The following is a 23,762-nucleotide window of genomic DNA, read 5'->3' as shown; positions in this document are numbered from 1 at the left end:
ACTATCTTCTAGTATAGTATAACGCTAGAATTGCACAAAAAAGCTATTTTTCATATAATATATTCTGTATATTACTTTGAAATTATTTAATATGGTGATGTCTGATGATAACTTATATTAAATGAAATGGTTGGCATATAGTAGATTAACTTTTTGATTCATCAGTGACATTGTCTTGAACATCCTTCCTGTTACTGATTATGGTTATGCTGTTACATTTTATCAGGTAACGTGACAGGAACTGGCTGCTTTTCACCTAAACAAATGGGGTCATACATTCAGGAAATGATTCTCTTCACATAACATAACAAGAAATAAATTGTTGGTCTTTCAAACGTGTACACAGACGGGAAAACCCCAGCGGTAACATGAGGGAAATTACCCCTGGGACAACATTCAAAATACCCTTAAAAATGCAAAATTTTCTTGCATGCTTTAGTTTTAACAAAATCAGACCAGTAATGTAGAAGTGTTTTATATAATCTATCAGATTTGTGAAAATTTGATTTGATTTTTTTTGGGGGGATGACCATTTAAATTATAATATTTTATTTGACGAACTATTAAGACAATATTTAATTGGTTGCAGTTGGTGCCTTATATATTCGAGTAAATACTGAAAGTTAAAATTTTCTTAAAAGATGCCTGAATAAAAAAATATGCTGGTGAAAGATGTGACAGGTAAATTAGCCTTTTTCAGACATTGTCTCATATCCTTTTTGTGCTTCTTTGTTGAATATTTGTTTGTTTTTGTTCTGATTTAGATTGTGACACGTTGATGATTGCTGTATTCCTATTTTGACAATTTGACCTATTATGTCTGTTTTGTTAACGCATCGTTTTAAATATAATGGAATTTGATGCGACTCCTACAAGTGAGAGGTTTAGCGTTATAAAAAAAAGAAGATGTGGTGTGATTGTCAATGATACAACTCTCCACAAGAGACAAAAATTACACAGAAATTTAAAAAAACTATAGGTCACCGTACGGCCTTCAATAATGAGCGAAGCCCATACCGCATAGTAAGCTGTAACATGCCCCCAAATGGCAATGTAAAACAATACAAACGAGACAACTAATGGCCTTGTTTATGTACAAAAATTATTGCAGAACAAATATATAACACATAAACAAACGACACCCACTGAATTACAGGCTCTTGACTTGGGACAGGCACATACATACATAATGTGTCGGAGTTAAACATGTTAGCGGGATCTTAAACATTCCCTAACCTTGGACAGTGGTGTAACAGTACAGCATAAGAACAAACTATAAAAATCAGTTGAAAAAGCTTAAAACTCATTAGATTGTCAAAAATACGAGTGGACGGGGCCGGGTACTTGTACATCCCAACAACAAAAAGAAACTAAGTACATATCTTAGCTTACTCAGCTTAGTCTGTTTGTATACAGCTGCCAATACTGCAAGGTGTACTATATCGAATACACATGTATTATATATTTTGAAATTTCTTATTTGTTAAAACAGATTTTTCTTCCTTTCCTTCGGTATTATTGATTTTAGAATCAGTCTGTTAATATCCGAACATATCCATGGATCAATTTTGATTAAATTGATAACTTTCACAGTCAACAAAAATAGTTTTGTCATCCGTTTTGGTTTATAATAAGTACATTTCGTTTACATGATTTTTAAAGATTACATAACAAGTGTTACAAAAGTGAACGTTTACAGTACATATTACTTTTTATTAAAACAAGTTTATGCTAAAAAAGCAATCGTCATACAAATAAAGTGCAAAAATACAAATAGAAAATAGAAATTCACAAACGACCTTCAAAAACGTTAAGTGATCTGTAGCTAGTAAGCTATCATTGAATAATACAAACTGAAATTGAATTGGCATACTGATATAACTTATTATGTCAAGTACTTGGTACTTCTTTTTTTGAAAACCATTTCATCTTGTAACCTAAGATAAGCTGACGTTTAATATATATACAAGTCATTAATTTTCTCAAATGAATGTTTATGGCATTTGATTGCGGTAGGAATAACATATACGGTATATCAGTTTAGCTATATAAAAAAGAAGATGTGGTATGATTGCCAATGAGACAACTATCCACAAAAGACAAGTCTTTAATTGCGACCTTTCTTTGCGAAAATATGTAGAAAATAATATCGAGAAATAAAAAAATAAAATTGAATTGAATGTTATCAATGAAAACCTTGGTGACCATGCTTATATATACTCCATGTCTCAGATTGCCACTGGACTTAAATCTCACCAGGTTCATAAGTTCAAAGACTGTTTACTCTTATAAAATCCAAATGATAAAACAAGTTTTATATTATTCTGTGGTTTTGATGACAAACTGTTGCACTAGTATATTAAGGTCAAAATAGTGATATAAAGGAGCATCACTTCTAGAAAAAAACATTGAATCATAATTTCTTGTCGATATGCACATTTACCTAATTATCTACAAAGTTACATACAGACGGTCTGACGGACAGATGGTGCAATATATTATATTCTACTGAACTTTTTAGCTTGAGGAATAATTAATTAAACGTTTCTCAAACTCTATTCTGCTATTTCATTATAATAAGTGACCATATTAAAATCTTCTTTATTACTTCTTCAATATAATATATAGTTAAAAGTCCCGAAAAGGTTCGGTTTAGACATTTTGCAAAATTTTATAAATAAACTGTTTACAAAGTTTGTGAAATTTAGAAATACTAAGGTTTTTTTTTACCTTAGGAATAGATTGAGTTAGTTGTATTTTGCTAAACTTGAAGGAATTTTGGTCCTCTTTCACTTCGTACTTCATTTGGCCTTTTTAACTTTTTTGGATTCGAGCGTCACTGATATAAAGTCTTTTGTAGACGAACCTCGCGTCTGGTGTAAACATCAGATATAGTCCTGGTTTCTATGATGAGTTTATTGCTAACAGTGAGTTAATAATTTGTAAAGGAGCTGCTATTTCTATGTGCACAGAAATATTATGCTGCTTGAATTAATTGCAAGTACAATGTTTGACAAAGACCAATTACCAAAAATTTACTGACCGTTATAAAATTTAAGTTCATAACAAGACTTTGAATAAATAGATCATACATTTACTATTAAAATTCATCAATTATTCATATTGTAGAAGGTGTTTTGAAGAAAAAAAAATTGTTTATATTTTTTTATTTGTATGAAATTCTTAAAAAATGATTCTATTAGATATTGAAGTGAAGGAAGCAGAAATATTTATTATTGAGAATTTAATTTTAGAGATGAAAAATATACAAAACCCCAAATCAAATGCACAGACATAAAAATCAAAAGGTTTTACAACATTATAAACAGTAGATAAAAAGTATACACTCTGTAACGTAATTACACTATAAATGTAATATATAATCATTGACAATACTGTTTCTTTTAGTTTCTAACACACTATCTGTAAAAATCCATTTGTACTTGTCTAGGTGTGCAGGTGTTTCGATCATAATCATTCTTGGCCGACTTTTGAATGACGAAGTCGTTTAGATGCTTTAACTTTCCTTTTTCTTTTTGTTGACTTACCTGAAATTTAAAAATAAATGAAGACACATAAAAAACGTTACTCCATCGATTAAGTTTTTTAATTCAAACAAAATGTTGGTTTTTTTTGGTATGTTTTGCTTCATGTAGGCTTATTCAGTGTTAATTATTTTAATGATTCAGCTCGTCTGTTACAGGTTTGGTTTAATTTATGTTCGGTAGTTGTAACCCCTTTATAGTTCTCATCTGAGCTTCGTAGGAGATGTCTTTATTCTGAAATAATAACTTAATAACTTATCATTTCCTACTACAGAAACATTAAACAAGTACATGTTGAAGATGAAATATCAACTCTTTCTTTTCAACTAAAGTAACAGAAAATAAGCATATGATGACCGTAATCTGTAATGGCTTCGAGTAACACATTTATCGTTGAGATGACCAATGATAATATGTGTGTCGCTATTTTACATACGACGACGTTGTTGATTTCATGGACAACGGGCACGTGTTTCTTTTAGTTTCTAGTTATGATTTATCATATCATTATCAATCGATTCCGCTGAGAATGGAAATTACCAGTCAGCAAGATCAAAGGAAAATTTCGTTAAATAGCGATAATAGAGAGTATGCTATTTTCTATTGCATTATATATGTGTTCATCCCTCTGTAATTGAAACTGACCATGAATGCGTTAGCGAACCAATTTTAAACGAAGTATACATGTCGATGTAAAATTTGAAAATTATCTGCGTAAGTATGAGTATATGACAAATAACGATTGAACACTGATATCACGGTTTATTGAACATGAACATATAGTATAGAAAAATGCGAACGGAGAGCAGTGAGATGTGACCACATATGTCTGTTTCTTATAAAATGGAAATAGGATACTAAAAGGCAAATCAATTCAATTCCAAGAAACATAGACGTTAACAATTACAATAGCAAATAGACTTAAAACAAACAAACAACAGTACATAAGAAATACTGCACAAAACAAACTGAAAAATCTTTGAGTGAATTTATCGACTGAAAGGTGAGTTTTCAGGTTATGCCCCACTTGTGTACAAAGTGTTACCCGAAAGTAGAAAATGACATCACAAATCAGTACAAATATTGAATTCAACGATGTCAAAAATCGTTTTGAAATGATTTTGAATCATGTTCAAAACAGTGTGGTCCTGGCCATTGATTGACGACCTAAATTATCCCATTGACTGGGACAGATTAGGTGAACGTTTGTCGGTAACAACCACTGCTCACTATGTACTTGTTAAAGACACTGAATCTGTGGGGTCACCACAGGTTCTTAACACCTAAATAAATCAATTCTAAAAACGAATCCGGAATAATACGATGTGTTGATTTATATCAAAATATAAATCAAAACATAAAGGTTATTTCTGAATAATTTTTCGAATTATTTTATTATAAAAGGCGTTAAGAACCTTTGGATACCCCACAGTTTAAATTCTATAATTAGTAAGAAGTGAGCAATGGTCGTTACAGACAAACGTTCACCTAATCTGCCCCAGTCAATATGATAATTTAGGTAGTCAATCTAGTTTACTCACGGCAAAGTATTTGAAAATCCAAAAATCTTAAAATTCAAAAATGTAAATCAGAATGAATAACGGTATATCAAGGTTAATAATCTACTCAGGCAGAACAATTGGTTCTGCAATGAAAACCTTGAGAGAATTATTAGGTTATGCTTGAGTGGAGTCATTGAAATTGCTTCGAAATGAATGTATATTTCTAAATCGCAATTTTCAAATTCAACTGATCAACAAATTGAAAATGGACAATGCTATATGCTATGGTGAATACTTTAACGAAGAGACACATGTATCAATTACTAATGTGCATGGAGTAAAACTCCTCTTAAATCTTTCTACAAAATGTTTTCTGTCAACGGGATTGGATGTTGTTTTGAACGGTGTGTAGGCTGGCCGAAGTTGATAGACGTCATTATAAATTTGAAAACTGATCTTCAATAGTTTGATTGGTTGAATTAGAAAATTTCGATTGAGGAATGTACAGCTCTTTCGAGGCGGTGACAATTACTACAATCAAGCATACACGGAAAATCTTCTCACGGTATTCATTGCAGAACCGATAGTTCTTCGTGTGTAGATTACGAGTCGGTCGTGTTTATTAAATTAAGGTTTCTTATTCGTTTCAAGGTCTTTCTGCAAGAAAAAAAAGTTGTTAAGGCCAAACTGTAAATAAAACAGAATTTAATGTTGGAATAAAACTGAAAAATAAAAAACTGTAGTGTGATGTGACTAGATTAAGTCAGTACATTTTAAACATGACCAAGGGGTTCTGCCAAAAATTGGGTCGGTAAGGTTAATATGCTCACACATTGATTTGGTTGGTTTAATTTCATTTATATATTGATTCATATAACTGAATAAGGAAGAAACAATTGCACATCTCATAAATGGTGATAATTAAATAGTACATAAGTATTATGATAAAAACAAAGTCAAAGCAAAGCACGTGTCTGGTTTTAATTGTTTTAGTAGTGAGATTAAAACTGACTTGACTGATACAAATGAAATAATGTCTGTGAATATGTAATATTTCAATTCATGATGTTTTAGTAGAATCTAATAAAAAAAATCTGGATTCCTAAAGAAGATAATATTGTTTCGTTTTAACAGATGAAAGTTATTCGTTGATTTCCTAAAAAAACCCACCACATCATGACAAGGAAAACATGTTTTACTATTAAACAAAACAATAATTATTAACTATGCATATATTTTGTCGATTTATTTAAAAGAAGTTATAGTCCCACCAGCCAAGGTTGTTTGCAAAAATGTAGCAAAATTGAAGACAAAGACTATTTACTATTCCTAGCATCCAAATAATACTATTCACAAGACAGAATTTAAAGTTATTTTTCTATTTAATATAGACCTTTTGAGAACGATTACAAGTATTTTAATCTTTTCGGTAAAAAACGTTTTAACATTATCAAACCTTAAACAGCAACCACTAGTATATGCATTTATAATCTACATATTCTTACTACTACGTTTGTGAGTGTATTTCGTATATATTTCAAACAGTATATGTGCAAGTATATAAACGTGTTTATTATCTACTACTAGAAAGACGAAAAAAATACTTTTATACTGTACCGTAGTTTTATGTAAATTTAGTTTTACTCAGCACGGGAAAATATGTTGAATTTAGTTTGGTTTTCATTTATAAGTTGTCTGATCAAAATGGAGATAACTCCATTTAAAACGTTGTGCCATGGCATTTCTTATACATTGTAAGTAAAAACCCTTCGTTCAGGAGGACATTTGTAATAATTATGTTTCTAACGGACACACTATAATATGTGTCACATAACGACATACGGTAAATTTTCATTATTTGATTTTTTTTGTCAAACGTCATGTTACATTAACTTATGAACAATATTGATGGATAGCAATGCATTTAAGTATAAAAATGTAAAACTTCTGACAATATCCAAAAACGTAGTCCACTTATGTAACCTTAATAACTTAAAATACAACATACCAAAGTATCTTCTTGAAACGCATCAGCAAATGTTTCTCTGACTAAGTTAACAACTTTTGCTGAACTAACTGGGCCATGGCTATCCCCTTTATAGTTGTACCCTAATGAAGCCAAATATTATGGTTACTTTACATCAATAATAGTCGTTTGCATTTCATGTAATTGTCATTTGAAAATCTTGTATCTTCAAATGCATCCTTCTCATTGCATAAAATTGTGAAATGAGGCAAATAAAGGGTAATTCTACTCAAAATAATAGACATGAGATGACATTTTTTTTTTCATTCAGACAACAAAAAATAATTTACGAAAGCAGACAACGTTGTTTGTGTGTAAAAGTGATTCTAGAACTAACCAAAACTTTCTGCTGGAAACTAAATAAACATTTACGATCTACATATTACCAACGCGAATGACATCTGAAAATTGTTCTGACAATCAACCCTTCAACTCGAATGTAACTATTGGTGTATCCTTTAAAAACTTGTTCTCAAAACAACGTATTTTTACCTTAAGGGAAATCATGGATTTCAGATGTATTTACAGCAGACATATTTTAAAGAAACATATCAGTTTTAATATGGGATTGTAGACAAATGCAACGATACTGTTCAATAGTCATAAAACGATAAGGTTAAAATAAGTTATGGGTTTCAAACTAAAATTGAGGGGAAAAATGTACTATAAGAGGAACTCAACATAGAAACAGAAACAATGAATTGCAACAAAAACAAACACGAACAAACATACAAATAAACGAACGATTTGATAACTGCATCAAAAGCAAACGTCATCATACATAAAATGTACTATTTGATAACTGCAACAAAAACAAACACCAACATACATAGAAACGGAATATTTGATACCTGCAACAATAACAAGCGCCAACATACATAGAAAGGGAATATTTAATAAGTGCAACAAAAACCAACGCCAACGTACATAGAAACGGACTATTTAATAACTTCAACAAAAACAAACACCAACATACATAGAAACGGACTATTTGATAACTGCAACCAAAACAAAAGCCAGCATACATAGAAACGGACTATTTGATAACAACTATGGGTGTTAATGTTGCTCTGTCCGGTAATTGTGTTTTGGATACTGTATTAAGTCAGCTCTACACCAGAGACCAAATGACATGGAATAATCAACTTTAAGCGACATCCCCTTCTCACCTAATCTGTGACAGTGATGTAGAAGAAGAATACAAGAACAAACATATGAAGAAAAAAAATGGAATAGGTCCTTACTCATCAGATCGATACACTTATAAAAAAAAAGAAAATGTGGCATTATTGTCAAAGAAACGACTTTCCACTAAAAACCACATGAAAAAGAAGTTTACAATAAGACACCACACATACCACTAAAAAACCACAAAAACACAAAGTATACATATCTTAGAGTTCTCTATGCTACTGAAAGCTATTCCAAAACCAACAACTTGCTTCTTTTTACTGAATCTTTTAAAAATTGATGAACATTTTTGTAGTCTTACAGACTGTTATGTCAGATCATTTTTTTTAATTTTCTAATCAAGCGATTGTTAGATAATGTGCAAACCTGTAACTTTATTCTGAAAAAAGACGCCAAGAAGTTGTATTTTGTAAATCATAAAAAAATATCATAAATCTTTACAGATTGGCTTATGTAAAAAAAATGTTATCAATTGTAATTGAATGCATAACGTGAGGCATAATTCAAATATCAAATTGAGTTAACTAATAATAAAATATATAGAACACTAAAGTACCAATCAGTGCACATTAATTTAGATTAAAGACGTCGTTTACAGTCAAGAGAAAAACACGACCTTGCGCCCTGCCAAAAGAAAGGTATCAGCAAATTGTAAGACCGTGAAAGACAAAATGTATATATTTAAAAGAAATCATAATCATTCAAAATGTTTGAAAGAACAATTACACACAAAAATTCGCTCTCAACTTCTTATTATTAAGAATTTGAACAACTGTCATCTTTACTCGTAAACTTAATGCTTATTATTTAAAAACATGAAACATAAAATCTAGAAAAGAATAAGCCGTTATAATGTGCGAATCTACTATATCTATATCCATACATCTATTATAGTTAACACAATTACATACCGGATTTGTTTTTTCCTTTTCTCTTTATATGAATTCCAACTAAACCAAGCATATCTGTGAATGTGCCTTTTAGAATATCTGTGATTCCAACTTCTCCTTGGACATTCTTGTTGCTACTTCTTACATGTATTATTGAGTTATTAAGAATGGCGGCAAACATCGTCAGCAAAGTGAATACCACAAAAAAGACATATATAAAGAAGTATACCTCTGCAAAAATAGGAACAGCCTGCTGCATTTTACCTAGTGTATTTCGTCCAATTATTGTATTAAGAAGACTTCCAAAACTTACAAATAGATTCCGAAATTCATGAAGAGCAATGCCAAATATCAAATAACCAAACATAACAAAGGCAGAAAATATGATGAAAAATTGCAGACCAAAACCAGATATTTCTGACGCCCCATACTTCAGTACATACGCAATCTCAGTTATCCTTTTATTATATCCCAGAGCACTTGCAACACGTAATGTTGAAAAGAAACACAAGAATCCCAGAAGAACGTTGTATGCATATTCCCATATAACTATGTGTTGGAAATTAATAAAAACATCCTTATTATCAGCATACAGTCCCAATGCCTTCTTTGTAAAAATAAATTTTGCCACCCAGAGACCTACTCCGATTATACTTAAAATCACAATTAAAATATCCAAGATATTCCAAAAATTCATGAGATATTTCAATTTTTCTCTTCTCATGCCTTTTATCATTGTAACCGTTCTACCAATTACCATAATGAGGAAGAAAATACTAAGTAATAAATTAAATGCACCTGTTGCACTTGTGATCAATGTTGGCCTAAAGCACTGTGTATCAACCCAATTAAAGGCACCTCCTGTTTCAGGAAATTCTGCCAAAAATATCGAGTAACATATGTTGTTAATGTTTGCATTATACAGTGCAAACTCAACAAAGACTGCTCTTGACTGACGATCAATCCAATGCAAAGTAGACAGTTCGTCTAGTATGTTTTCAGTATTTGCCTTAATGTTGCTAAAACTTTGAATATATCCGCCGCCGCCATATGTATTATAAATGCCTATTATTGGGATTCCCCATATTTTCTCTGACGAAACATATTTCCATGCATCTGTTGTTAAAGGGGTTTGACATCCATCACACAAATCAGCAGTTTCCTCTCGTTCGTCATTATAATTTTTTGCACAGTAATGCCCCGCAACTAGTTTTTTTGTGAAACATTCCGCTGAAATAGAATACCGATTTTGTTTGAGAATCTTGTTTCTATATTTTAGGATTTGTATGATATTTTTTTCAATATATTGATAAAATTGTGCCGTTCAAATGGTTCAAACGCTAGAGGTTTGGCTTCGTCCTTAATTTATCTCAGTACTTTACACATCTACTTGTATGTTAAAACTTTTAACTTTTTAATATGTATCCTGTTCGATTTATAAAAAAAATCGTTAAATACTTTGAATATAATCAGAACAGTATAATAGTTCATAAAACATTGGTCGTACTCTGTTATATAAAAGAAAATTTCTAACGTAGATACAAGTATCTTATCTTAGGGAAGATTTAATCAATCTTAATCAAAAATCAATCCGACTCAAACAAAACCAAAAATCTCTAAAACTTCACTTTTTGAATGATGAAATATTTTTAAAGTTTGGAGGACGTGTTTTGACATTAATAGTCGGCACTCCAATGGGAACCAAATGTCTCTATCTTTTTGACGACGTTTCCACTCAATCATATGAGGCTGAATTCATACTGATGGAGACTGAAGTTATAAAACTTGTGTCTTATTCATTTGTTTTGAACAATAAAATATGTTTAAACTATTCTGATGAACAACGAACAAAAGCTAGCATTATCAGCAAATTTGCTATCCGTTCTATAAATAATGTCATCTCATTGATTGAATCAAAATTCAGTGACTATGTTGAACGCATTTAATCCATCGACTTTGAAATAGATGATACAATAGATACAGTTAAGTGTTGACTTATATCTAAAAATTTATGACAATGGTCGGTTGATAACAAAACTTTACGATAAAAGTGATGATTTCAGCTTCAAAATTGTGAATTTTCCATTTCTATGTAGCATTTAAACAGCGCCTGATATAGATGTTATGTTCCCCAGATGATGTGATATTCAAAACAAATGAATAAGAACTTTCTAGAAAGGTATTAAATCAAGGGTTCCAAGAAAGGACGTTTTTACGAATTGGTTGACCCTATTTGAATATCTGCCCAAATATGACGAGTGCCACTAGTGACTCAGCATCTGCTTACCCTTTCGGAGCGCACCAGATCACCTTCAACTTACAGTTGGGTTTGTGTTGCTTAGTCTTAAGTTCGCGATGTGTATACCTTTGTTCGCAATAGCTTGTGCACATTAGATAGTATGACAACATAATTAAGGCATGCACAATTCATCAGAAATTCTATGATCTCGCCAAAATAACTGCTTAGTACCTTTTTTCACTTTAACCTGTCTGAGTCTAACAAGACCAAGTCTGAGGTTAGCCATGTCTCCTACAAAGAACTTATCCACAACACTGAGACCATCACCATTATACTCTGATGTTGGATAATACAAAGGAATTAAAGTATCCTTTGTCCAGTTGAAGAACGCTTCACTTGATGAAACCTAAAATAAAAAAAAAAGTTGATCTTATAAAAATGTTTTGTTCCATAACTGATGCATAAAAATGAAAACTGTACTATAACTTCTGTGTTTTGCAGGTAGCCATATAGACTAACGCCATGATTTAATTTGGTCATTATTAATTTTTCTGTCACTGAGCCAAACTCAGGTTTAACAAAACGTATCTGTGTTTTGAAATAACGAAATTGTTATTTTTACCCATAAAGTCACATTTGTTTTTACCAGAGCCTGAAAACAAATTGAGACTTCTTCGATGGATTTATGTTTTTATAAGCAGTAATCTTTTCAGTATAATAAAAGCACACTGAAGAATTTCACGAAGAAGTTGGAAACTTGTGTGTCAATTGTTTTATATTCCAGACTCAAATACATACCAACTTACAATCAAAATAACTTTTGTTCTTAAATTTGAATTCTTTTTCATTTTGTGTTTGAACACCAATTTAATTTCTTTATTTGAAAAAAGATGATAACAAGGTGATGTGGTAGGATTACCAACATTACAGCTATCCACAAGAGTCAAAATAAGATAGATTATTCTTATGTGCTAATTCAGATTTTTGTTGCTTTGTCTCGCAATATGGAGATGCAAACTGATTTGAATGTGGGTATGTATTGGAAGAATTGATTTGCGAAGAAGAAAAAAATAATTGAAAAAATAATTTATAGGTTTTAAATTTCGCTTTGAAAAGTTCGTGCGACTTCAATAATTTAGTATGTTCAATACCTCAGGTAAGTCAGAAAGTGAATTTTTCTAAGTATAATTACATTTAACTATATTTACCTTAGAGAATCCATATCGAAATTTACTAGACTCGTATAACTGACTGTCAATATGAGCTTTATACAGATATCCTCTCTGGTCTCTATTTATGTAGCTCATACAGAACAATACAGAGACGAAAAATATATGTAGGACTAACGTCATGAAGGCTCGCTTTGCCTCTTTTTGTTTCATCATTAATTTTCTTTCTTTTGCCATTACTTCTGCAGGAGGCGGTCCTTCCCTTGCCATTACCTCTAGTCTAAATGCTAAAAGGATGACGAGATATTAATTTATGAGGCAAAGGTTGTCATGCCACGCGGTACATTATTCGTGCTGTAAGGCAATAAACAATTTGCAAAGTGCTAAATTTATTATGTAAATTGAAATCCCCTTTTTGAGTTGTTTTCCTTTAGATCGACTTGTTGTTTCAGTGACAATAGTGATCTAGATAATACATTGAATTTTATCAGTGCATAATGTGTGAAAATCTTTTTTTTTAAAATTCTAATCATTCCATTCAATCTTTGTTAAAATTTAAACTATTTTTAACAGTTATTTGTTAATTCTGTTTAGGTAAAACTGCGAAAGATTACTTTTAACTTTTTAAATTTGAATGGGCAGCACACGTTTCAGTGTTGAATTTTAATTAGAAAAGTAATTGTCTATTATTTTTATCTTGATTTGTACTGAAATTTTTACGTATGCTTTAATAATACTTTAATTGATGTGATATTGATCGATAATCATCGACTGAATTTTTAAACAATACTTTCAAGCGTTTAACCGAGACTTCCTGATATATACATCACCGAAACCAAAGTTTAGACTTCTAGAATAAAGTAAATACACGTATAAATAATTTAAGTTATTGTAGTTGACTCGGTTGCCGTTTGTTGATGTATATCATTTTTACTTTTTTGTACATAAATCAGTCTGTTAGTTTTTCGCTTTTGAATTGTTTTACATCTCATATCATATCCTTCTATAGAATACAATGTGGTATCTGTTTTGCCCATTTGCAAAGGCGGTTGGAAACCTATAGTTGTTAAGGTCAACGTCATTTGGACTCTGGTGGAGAGTTGTCTCGTCGGCAGACACACATCTTCTTATTTTTTTTAATATATAGAAGAAATTTGTTGTATCCGAGCATTTACAATATGGTCGGATATAAATATAATCACCTCGCTTTTCGATTCAAGACTGTATAATGCCATGACTAAACGTTTTTACCTATAAATTGCTTATTTTCTGATGGTTGATATTTTTTGGCCCGTCTTTTCACAGATTCCAGGTTAACTGTAAGTTTTTCGTCTTCTACCGGTTTTTTCATGATAAACGCAATGAGTATAGCAACAATGATAACCTAAAATATAAATCAGATGTAATTGGTGAATAAAATGGAAAGATAATGCTTTAAGAACTTACACTAAAGACAATAACAATCAAAAACAAGGAGTAAACAAAGACTAAAAAACCAAAGGACATTTACATCAACAGCTGTTATCAATAATAAGTAAGAAACAACACGAACTCCACTAAAAACCGGGAGTGACATCAGGTGTTCCGGAAGGGTAAGCATTTCCTGCACCGTATACGGCACCCGTCGTGTTATTTCGTTGTTCAGTTCGGTAATGATGGACGGTAATTATGACTGAGGAAGAATATCAGATATGATTTCTGACACACTGTTGTCATTAACGCCAATCAGCTCATATTGGCCACCATAAATTTCTTGAATGATGACCTTTTTTTTGATTGATTCATAGCCCTGTCTTAGCAACTTTTGAGAAAACAGTATTCCTTGTTCAACAAAATCAACATACTGTGTGCTAACTCTAGAGTAACGTATCAATTGAGACACATATACTCCATGATGTTGCTACACAGAAATGGAAAGTTGACTATAGGAAAATTAAAATCATTGCATTTGTCATAAATTTTGGTATTCAACATACCATTAGTAGTCTTTTCGAGAAAAAGGTATAAATATGAAGCAGATTTGTCTGTGTCGGTAGTATCTTTAATTTGAAGTTTATTTGGATATATTAAATTTAAGAATTATTATTAAGTAAAAGTACATCATCAATATACCGAACGGTAGACATGTTACAATTCCCTTTCTTTTATTTCTTTCTTACTAATTTATATGTGTACTGATAAGTGCCAGTCTACTAATTGCCCTTGGAGGCTGTCAGTATAATCTCCTAGTTATAACAGTAACTCTGTTAAAAGGACAAAATTGAAAGAAAAAATAACATAATTAGGAAGGGACATGTAGCAAGTCTAAAAAATAGTTATACTACTGAATCTTTACTCATAACAAAATCTTCGTAACAAAAAAAAAGTGGGCTGTTTCAGCAAAGAGTAAAGAACAAACCGCTCCTTTAACTACAAATGTTTATATTGGTGCGTTGTTTTGTCTTATGCCACAGTGGAAAAAAGATTTTTAGTAGCAATTTAAATTGTTGGTGTTTTTTTCTAAATTAATTTCATTTCTGTAATGATTTTGATTTTAATAAAAAAAAACAAAAAAAACCCGGGATACTTGTCAGAAGTCGTTATATACTATTGCAGGCCTCTAATGTTGATATCAGACATTTCAAAAGCTCTTTAAGATAGTTATTAACGGGATAGTCTTAAAGTAATGATTATGTGTTAAACCCTAGTTGTAATTTGGCCTATTATGTAGTTGGGTTGTTGTTGAATTGGTGTGTATCTCACCCTTTTTTATTTATCTTATTACCTTAAATGGATCCACCAGTAAAATAGATTCTATAAATGACAAGATGAATGTAGTCAGCCATTCTTCTGCTTTAACCTTTCCCCACTGCATGCTGTACAATAACAGAAAGAACGCTGACGCTATAACAGCAAGGGCTACAACACACCACGCGATATATACAACCCAATGAGGAAACTTCTTTTTAGTTGTCAATGTCATAATAGCATCATCGTCATTATCGTCATCTTCTTTGGTATCAGTATTCTTTTGTTTTTGCTTCTTCTTAACTACCTTAGCACTAGTATTTCGGAACAAATAAGTTACCAAGACAATTGGTGGAACTGTGATCACGCATCCAATGAACGACACGTAAACAATTTTCAAAGATAATCTCATGCTACCAATCTGAACAGTATCCGGGGTTACTGTATCGTCATCGCTTGACTGGAAAAACATTGCATTTGTTATCATCGTAAGAAACAATAGCATAAGAATAACTGATAACCTCTGCACTCGACTAAACGAGTTTTTCTGAGGTCGTATTGCTAATGATAACCATAAATGATTTTCTGTTACATTTGCCCGTGACTGTTGAGAAAAGGCGGTTTCAAAACCGCATTCTTTGTTGTCTATTACTGGAATTATTCTGTCAATCAAGCCATCATCCATGTCCATTGCCAACCATTTGTCACAATGAAAAACATATCTGCAAATAAATATCTTATTATAGTTGTAATCTTCTACAGCTATGAAAGTTATAAAAATCCTGCAAATTTTTCGTAAATAATAAAAAGTGATAATAAAATTAAAATACTACAAGAGCCATCAATCTGCACACTATATTTTGAAAACCAGATAATTATTATAAAAATTGTTACAGGATATTAAAAGAGTTATAGTGTCAATTATCTTTGTTTCGATTTATTCTGCTTCCTAACGATTTTGTTTGATAATAGTAACAGAAGATATGAAGTAAACATCATTAGGACTGCAACTCTAGACGATTTTCAGTGATAGGTATTTGTCTAAACAATATAAAAGATTCCAACTCACCCTTAATTTGACCTGTACATAAATTTCACAATGAATATCAACAATCTACTTTCTATTCGTTACCACCACCCCACCAAAAAATGAAGAAAAAACTGGAACAAAACAAACAAATTTAGAGACAGCCACTAACAATGTTAAACAAGGTACATATTACAAGGAACGCCAACAGTTTTTTTTTATTTATAAGTGTTCTACATACATATATATTGCTTACCTTGCATCGGTATGTATGTCTGTAACGACTATTTTATGAAGGTACCATGAATTAGTATTGCCGTCACCACTGTTGTCATGCCATATTCTTAAAAAGGACAAATCTCCAAAACTTTTATTTGTTGACATCATAAAAAAAGCTACACTGTTGGTTTCAAAACCCTGAAATGTTCAGTAAATCTTTACCACTTGATTTAAAGTGGTTAATAGCAAAACATCTAAATTCAGTGTTTGAAACATAACATTTTATTATTTTAACTCTTAATGTTGAAGAAAGGCGTTTCGTATATTTATGTGTGCTCTTCTTTATCTGTGTCATATTTTTGCAACAGACTGTATCTCCTAGGGTGTCATCCGTCAATTAATCAATGCCTTGGCACAGAGATAACTACCAACTGCATTTAAATGAACAGTAAGTTTATAGTGGTTAGCAAAATTTGGTTTAAAGTAAAAGTAAGATATGATGTGTTTAAAATATCCATGTACAAAAATGAAATCCAATGATAATAAATCAAGAGAAAATGTTTGCCGCTATGAAATATGCGTGAAGTCATTTGTACCTTTGCAAAATAGACAAACAGAACATGAAGTTTTAATCATTTAGTGCAATTGGAAAGCACTATGTAAACAAATACAGTCAATCGAAGACAGGGACTATTCCATATTATGTATAATTCGGAATTTAGTATAACGTCCATTATCACTGAACTAGTATTAATAATTTCTAAGGGGCCACCTGAAGGACGCCTCTGGGTGCGGAAGTTTTTCGCTACATTGAAGACCTATTGATGGCCTTCGGCTGTTGTCTGTTCTATGGTCGGGTTGTTGTCATTTGACATATTCCCACTTTCCTTTCTCAATTGTGTGAATCTGTTGAGGAAAATTTAAAACAAAAAGTAACTAGACCGTCATATATTTATGTTCAACATGTATCCAATGTCTTCTTTTGTTTCAAATAACATTATTTGCAGCTACTATCACATTGCATTTGACAATTTTTAAAGGATCTTACTTGTCGTTCCCCGTCGCTTAACAATCGTATACCACCATCATCAGTATCTCCAGATAAAATAAAACAGACATTAGACTTTGTTCCCGACCCTGGTCTCAGTCCAGTATGAACAGCAATCATATAAAAGTATTCGTCAGATTGTTGGTTGTCACATAAAAATGTCGGGATACTCTGAAAAATTAAACAAGTCAGTATTGAAAACAATATATGATTGACTGATTTACTGATTTGTTAGTTATAACGTATTTCATCTACAGTCTTAGATCATAAGCGTTTCACGTGTACCAAATTACTCACCCATTTCATATATAAGATTATTTAAAAAACATTGCCAAAAAACTGCCGTTGAGCATTGCCAACAACTTAATTTGAGATCTGATTTGGATAAAATGTTCAATGAGTTACTCACAAATGTGTAGTTTGTTTATAGTTATAATGACGTTCATTTAGGACATGTCATTACTTAGAAATATGTTTATAAATATTGAAATGGAATGCCAATACTTTTTCTATATAGCCGTATGATTTTCATCACATGTTTACCAGAGAGAGAAATCTAAACAACTAATGGAATTATTACTGAAGTTAATTTTTGATTGGTTTGGTTTGTAAATGACAGGGCTTCAACTCCCCCTTGAGCATTGCCAAAAACCCTATTTGAAATCCGATCTTGATAAAATGTTCAATGTGTAACTCACAAATGTGTAGTTTGTGAATGCTTTTAATAACATTCATTTATCAACTATCTCCCTTAAAGTGCTCATCAATATAGCATACCCTAATTGTGTCTGTTCCGTCATATCTTCTCAGTACGACCACAAATATAAAGTATAATAGTAATAAAGCAATCAATGTGGCATACACGGCAGCATTAGCAGGATCAAACTTAGACCAAACTGTACTGAAATCTATCATGTTTGGAGCAGCGAATGCTAGAGAAAAGATAGAACCAGACGAAGGCTCACAACGACATACTGTTTCGTTCAGTGTTGAAAATGGAAGAACCTGCAATCATAATGATATTTTGATAACACACCGTTCAACCATTACTATTATTAACGAATCATAATTTTTTTAAATAACTATTTTCGAAAAAACCTCACCCTTCCATGTTTCCAAGCCACCCACGATACAAAAACTTATATATAGTCCTGAAAAAAATTACCCAATTTTGTATGAATATAACAAAATTTACATTTACAAGGGTATTGGTATGGAATGAGAAAGAAGTATTGTTAGGCATTCACTATCTAAAAGATATTCCTTTTGTATAGTTGTGGTTTTTCGCTCTTTCATTATTCGGTTCATATTGATAAACAAGTGACCTTAATCATATTCATACTCAAAACTATCTTTGTTTGTTGTATATTTATATTTATAAACTAAGTAATTTTTTAAAGAAAAACGAGTTCAAATATTTGTCTTTCTAACTCTTTAATGTTTGAAATAGAAATACTTACAGAGCAACCGTTTGACTTCCATGATTTTGAAGTTGGATCGTAAACTCTGCATCCAGTTGTCACTACAGCTAAACTTACATTCACTGTTGCAAGGTCAGTTGCATTTGAAACTGATGAAAGCTTGGCATTTGAGTGCGTACTCCTCCTACGCCTTACTTTTGTGTCAGGCGATTCTACGTTTTGATCATCTACAACGTAAATTAACCGTCTTAATATGTATAGGCTAGCAATAAACGGCTGATACCTTTATATTAATGTTCAAGTCCACTTTAAAATTCTGTTCTTCCAAATAGTGTGGGCCATCTCAAATATCAAGGTATCATCGTGTAGTCTATGAACGTGCTGAAATATTACTAACTCTGTATTATCCCATCAATTATTACGTAAAAAATACTTCCCCTAGAAATTGTGTATATTATGATATTTTAATAACTATAGATCTATAACAAAATAAATTAACAATTCAGACTTTTGATTAATAAATAATATGTAAGTGATATATTACCTGCCATGGCTTTCAATGCAATAAAAATATCCCCTTTCTTCAACGTTCTCTCCTTTATAAACACTTTAAAACCAAATATTTCCATATCGGTTGCACTGACAGTTTGTGTGTATTCATAATCAGTGGAGGAGGGCTGAGATTTGGATTTAGCATATAAGGTGTATAAATCACGTTGTTTTATTTCTGCCATCATTTCCTCACTCAGTTTGATATATAATACCACTGCATCATTGTCATTTGGGAGCTTTGACCGGAAATACATCATTTTATCTGGATCGTCCGGGTCATAAAATGGTGCATACTCCGTGAAATGGGTGACACCCTGATTTTCTATTTTCATGTTCAATTGTACATTAATTTTCTTTCCTTCGTCATCTTTCACAGCAATGTTCATAATTTTTCCGTTGACTTGACTTGCCCCACCGGCATGAAGGAGCGGAGACTTTTCCATGACAGTCACCTGAATATTAAAAAAGGAAAATTAATGCATCTGTATTGATCAGATGTATAAATTTGAAACGAACAAAGAAGAAAATAAAATAACATATATATTCCAAAGTTCACCAATTCTTTTGCTTAATGAACATTATCCAATGAGTTTTTTTTACAGCAATGACAGTATCCATGATACACAGCATAACTTATTCCTATAAAAATAATCTTATAAAATATAAAATCTGAATCTAACATTGACCTGAGTTTACTCATTAGGTGTTTTTTTTTACTTCATATTTTAATTTTTGTTTTAATTGCCATGAATACTTTTTATAAAATCTGGCAAAGAATTCCAGTTTTTAATACCACTAAAACAGAAAGAAGAAGGTTCTACACCTTTTAAATTTGGAACATAAAAAATTGTAAGCAGTTGTTTTAGTATTCCTATTCGATGAAGCTCTTGTAAATACCATCTTTTAAATATTTCTGACATTTGTTGTAAAAAACATTAAATACATGATTCAGACGAAGTTGTTTCACTCTGTTAAAAATATTCAATAACCCCAATTCCTAAAATTCTTTTACAGTGATTCATTTTTTTCTGAGGAAGATAAAGTATAAATATTACAATTTTATTTTGTATAACCTGAAGCTCGTCTTTAAATTTCTTGGATAAGCCTTCATACCAACAAGCACTTTCACAATCAAGATGGGATTGTATTAATGCAGTACACAATGTTTTTCTAGATTGTTGAGACATACATTCTTTATATCTATACAAATGCTTAAGGCAAAGGCAATAACTCCTTAAGGGGTCAATTGACCATTTTGTTTATGCTGACATATTTGTAGATCTTACTTTGCTGTACAGTAATGCTGTTTACAGATTAACTCTATATATAATGATATTGAAGATAATAACCAAAAGCTACACAATTTTCTAAAAATTACCAATTTAGGTGTAGGAACTGGTTGCCTGATTGGTCTGAAAATTTCAGGGAAGATATATTTTTTGACATTACGAACAATTGTATCTCATTATATTTGCTCTAATTAGTCAGTTGGTTGTAAGTAGTTATGCTCCGGTTTCAGAGATATGAGCCAAAAACTGCATTTTACCCTATGTACTATTTTTTGCCATGTCGGCCATCTTGGTTAGCTTGCAGGGTCATCGACCACATTTTTAAAACTAGAAACCCTTCTGATGATTGTGGACAAGTTTTGTTAAATCTAAAAGAAGATTTTGTATGAGATCACAAAAAATCAACGAAAAATTGTAAATCATTTACTATAAAGGGCGATAACTCCTTCAGGGGTCAACTTACTATTTTGGTCATTTTACTTTTTTGAAAATCTTACTTTCCTGAACATGTTTTGCTATTTACTACAGTTTATATATACATGTATCTCTAATTATATTCAAGATAATTACCAAAAGTGGCAAAATTTTCTTAAAATTACCAATTCAGGGGCATGAACCAAACAACTTATTGTCCGATTTATCTGAAAATTTCAGGGCGGGTAGATCTTGACCTGGTAAACAAGGTTTCCAACGTCACATTTGCTTTGGTTTCAAAGATATAAACCAAAATCTTTATTTGACCCTATGTTCTATTGTTAGCATCGGACACATTTTTTAAACTAGATATCCCAATGATGATTATGGCCAAGTTCGGTTAAATTTGACCCGGTAGTTTTAGAGAAGAAGATTTTTGTAAAAGTAAACGACGACGGACGACGGACGCCAAGTGACGAAAAAAGCTCACTTGGCCCTGTTGGGCAGGTGAGCTAAAAACAGGTCTTTTGTTAACAAAAAACGTTGATGAAAGTGTAAAATAGGTTATTTAAACCCCCAAATACCAAAAAGAGACTAACTACCTGAAGATCCATATTAGTACCCTCAGTGACATTTGTCAAAGAATTGTTGTCAAACTGTAAGGACATTCCTTTCCTGTACACTACAGATTTATTAAGGAAAGCATCTTTACTATCTTTTTCCACACTCAAAGTGATATCTGTTTTATTAATCAATTGCGCTCCTTCTCCTGGCGATGTTGTAGCTGCAGTAGAATCCAATGCGTCATTAACAGATTCTATAAGATCCTCTGCACCTCCATCTGTCTGAGAAGAGACAATTCAATCGCATCAGTTTGATATATTTACCTTAAAAAGCTGGTATAAAGACTAGAATGTTTGTGTTGAAAAAAACTATTGATTTCCTTATTAGATTAAATTTATTGATATAAATGCATGTCTTCAATACACCATTGTGCCGTCAGTTTGCAAAGAATTCTGCTCAAAATAATGTGAGGGCAGTCATACAAGTGCAATGTGGTCCGAGATTTCACTAAATTTTCAATTTGGTCACTGAGGTGAAGAGCAAAAATAATCGCGCTATGCCTTTTTTTTTGTGTTTTTTGTCTATGCTTATACTATTTTTGTATCATTGAATGATACCCCATAGCTTTTCTTTTAACTTGTGTTTAGCATAGGTTTAAAAAAGATAGAGTGCAATGGGGAAATAATGTTACCGATTTCGCCATTTCTTTCTGTTTTTCAAAAATAATCTGTTTATTGGTATAACATTTTTTAACAAAACTGTCGAATTGTGTATCATCTGTTATTTCCTCGTCATATTTTTCTGGATATTTTCTATAGTATTGTCTGAATTCCTCTTCAACAAATTCCACAGTAAGTATTTCCTCTAAGTTTTCCGATCCACCTGTTTTCCAATATGCCAAAGTATCTGCCAAAACATTAACTACTTCTACAAAAGAAATACACGATTTCATTATATACTAATTAATTATAGTTCATTTAACTGTGGTAAACTTTTCCAGTAATAATAGTGGTAATGTTTATGACTGGGGCAATACAACACGTTTAAGTGACAACAACGAAATTTATGACTGTAACCGAATTTCTACTCAAAAGAAAGTTAAGAAGGTAATGATATCATTAGTTTTATAGTGTTCTAGTGACCTAATAATATGAATATGGGGTCAGTAAATTCTATACTAGTGGATTTGTGCGAATCCTTCTATGTGGAATTTTCTGACCTTTTACTTATCGTATAAGTCATTAAAAGAGGGACGAAAGATATCAAAGTGACAGTCAAACTAATAAATCTAAAATCAGCTGACAAGGCCAAAAATGAAAGAAGACAAACAGACAAAAAATAGTACACATGACACAATATAGAAAACTAAACAATAAACAACACTATCCCCACCAAAAACTAGGGGTGATCTCAGGTGCTCCGGAAGGGTAAAGCACTACGTACATGTAATTAAAAACGAATATTTACATGATTTACAAGAAAGCTTTAAGTTGGATTTTTACAATCATCCATAAAAAACTTTGAAATGCGTTTTAGATTAATCAGTTGTATTGTACATACCTTTAGCTGCACCCCTTGTACTAGAGATTTCTGCCATCACAAGGGGCTTAATTTTAGTTCTTTTCTTAATGTTTTGTATTGTCTTCAAAGCATTTTTTGCTACATTTTTCTACAATCAGAAAAGGAGAAAAATGATATAGCTTTTGAGTTAATCATATACAGACAAAAACAAAGTCTGATCAACTTAATTAACTGTTGTCTTTATCAATGGTCTCACTTTATTGTACCATGTTGGTATACTAACAATGCTATTTTTAAGGCGGACGCCTTTCAACAAACCCCGAATAGTATTGATGTCCTCCTTATGAGTAGACTGTGTTGTCAATTTATGTCCTGGCGTTTACCTTTTATCACATAATCTTTTAATTTCTGTCAGAAC

At 31.6% G+C, this 23,762-nt stretch overlaps 1 protein-coding gene across 1 annotated transcript in view; it reads right to left on the bottom strand.

The window, feature by feature from the left end:
• Positions 1-1,783: 1,783 nt before the first annotated feature.
• Positions 1,784-23,762, bottom strand: part of LOC134726554 (uncharacterized) — a 67,575-nt gene continuing 45,596 nt past the window's right edge. Inside the window, exons 13-27 of the mRNA XM_063590960.1 lie at positions 23,384-23,492; positions 22,515-22,750; positions 21,862-22,104; positions 19,549-20,008; positions 19,044-19,231; positions 18,361-18,588; positions 17,584-17,754; positions 16,573-16,733; positions 15,327-16,011; positions 13,814-13,946; positions 12,602-12,849; positions 11,625-11,799; positions 9,176-10,384; positions 7,056-7,156; positions 1,784-3,548 (exon numbers count right to left, since the gene is read on the bottom strand). Of these exons, the coding sequence (XP_063447030.1) occupies positions 3,420-3,548; positions 7,056-7,156; positions 9,176-10,384; positions 11,625-11,799; positions 12,602-12,849; positions 13,814-13,946; positions 15,327-16,011; positions 16,573-16,733; positions 17,584-17,754; positions 18,361-18,588; positions 19,044-19,231; positions 19,549-20,008; positions 21,862-22,104; positions 22,515-22,750; positions 23,384-23,492 (4,476 nt within the window). The 3' untranslated portion in view covers positions 1,784-3,419. The remainder of the gene's footprint in view (positions 3,549-7,055; positions 7,157-9,175; positions 10,385-11,624; positions 11,800-12,601; positions 12,850-13,813; positions 13,947-15,326; positions 16,012-16,572; positions 16,734-17,583; positions 17,755-18,360; positions 18,589-19,043; positions 19,232-19,548; positions 20,009-21,861; positions 22,105-22,514; positions 22,751-23,383; positions 23,493-23,762) is intronic.

The sequence above is a fragment of the Mytilus trossulus genome, chromosome 7 (genome assembly GCF_036588685.1).
Source record: "Mytilus trossulus isolate FHL-02 chromosome 7, PNRI_Mtr1.1.1.hap1, whole genome shotgun sequence".
Lineage (NCBI taxonomy): Eukaryota > Metazoa > Mollusca > Bivalvia > Mytilida > Mytilidae > Mytilus > Mytilus trossulus.
This window is presented reverse-complemented; position numbering and strand designations above follow the sequence as displayed.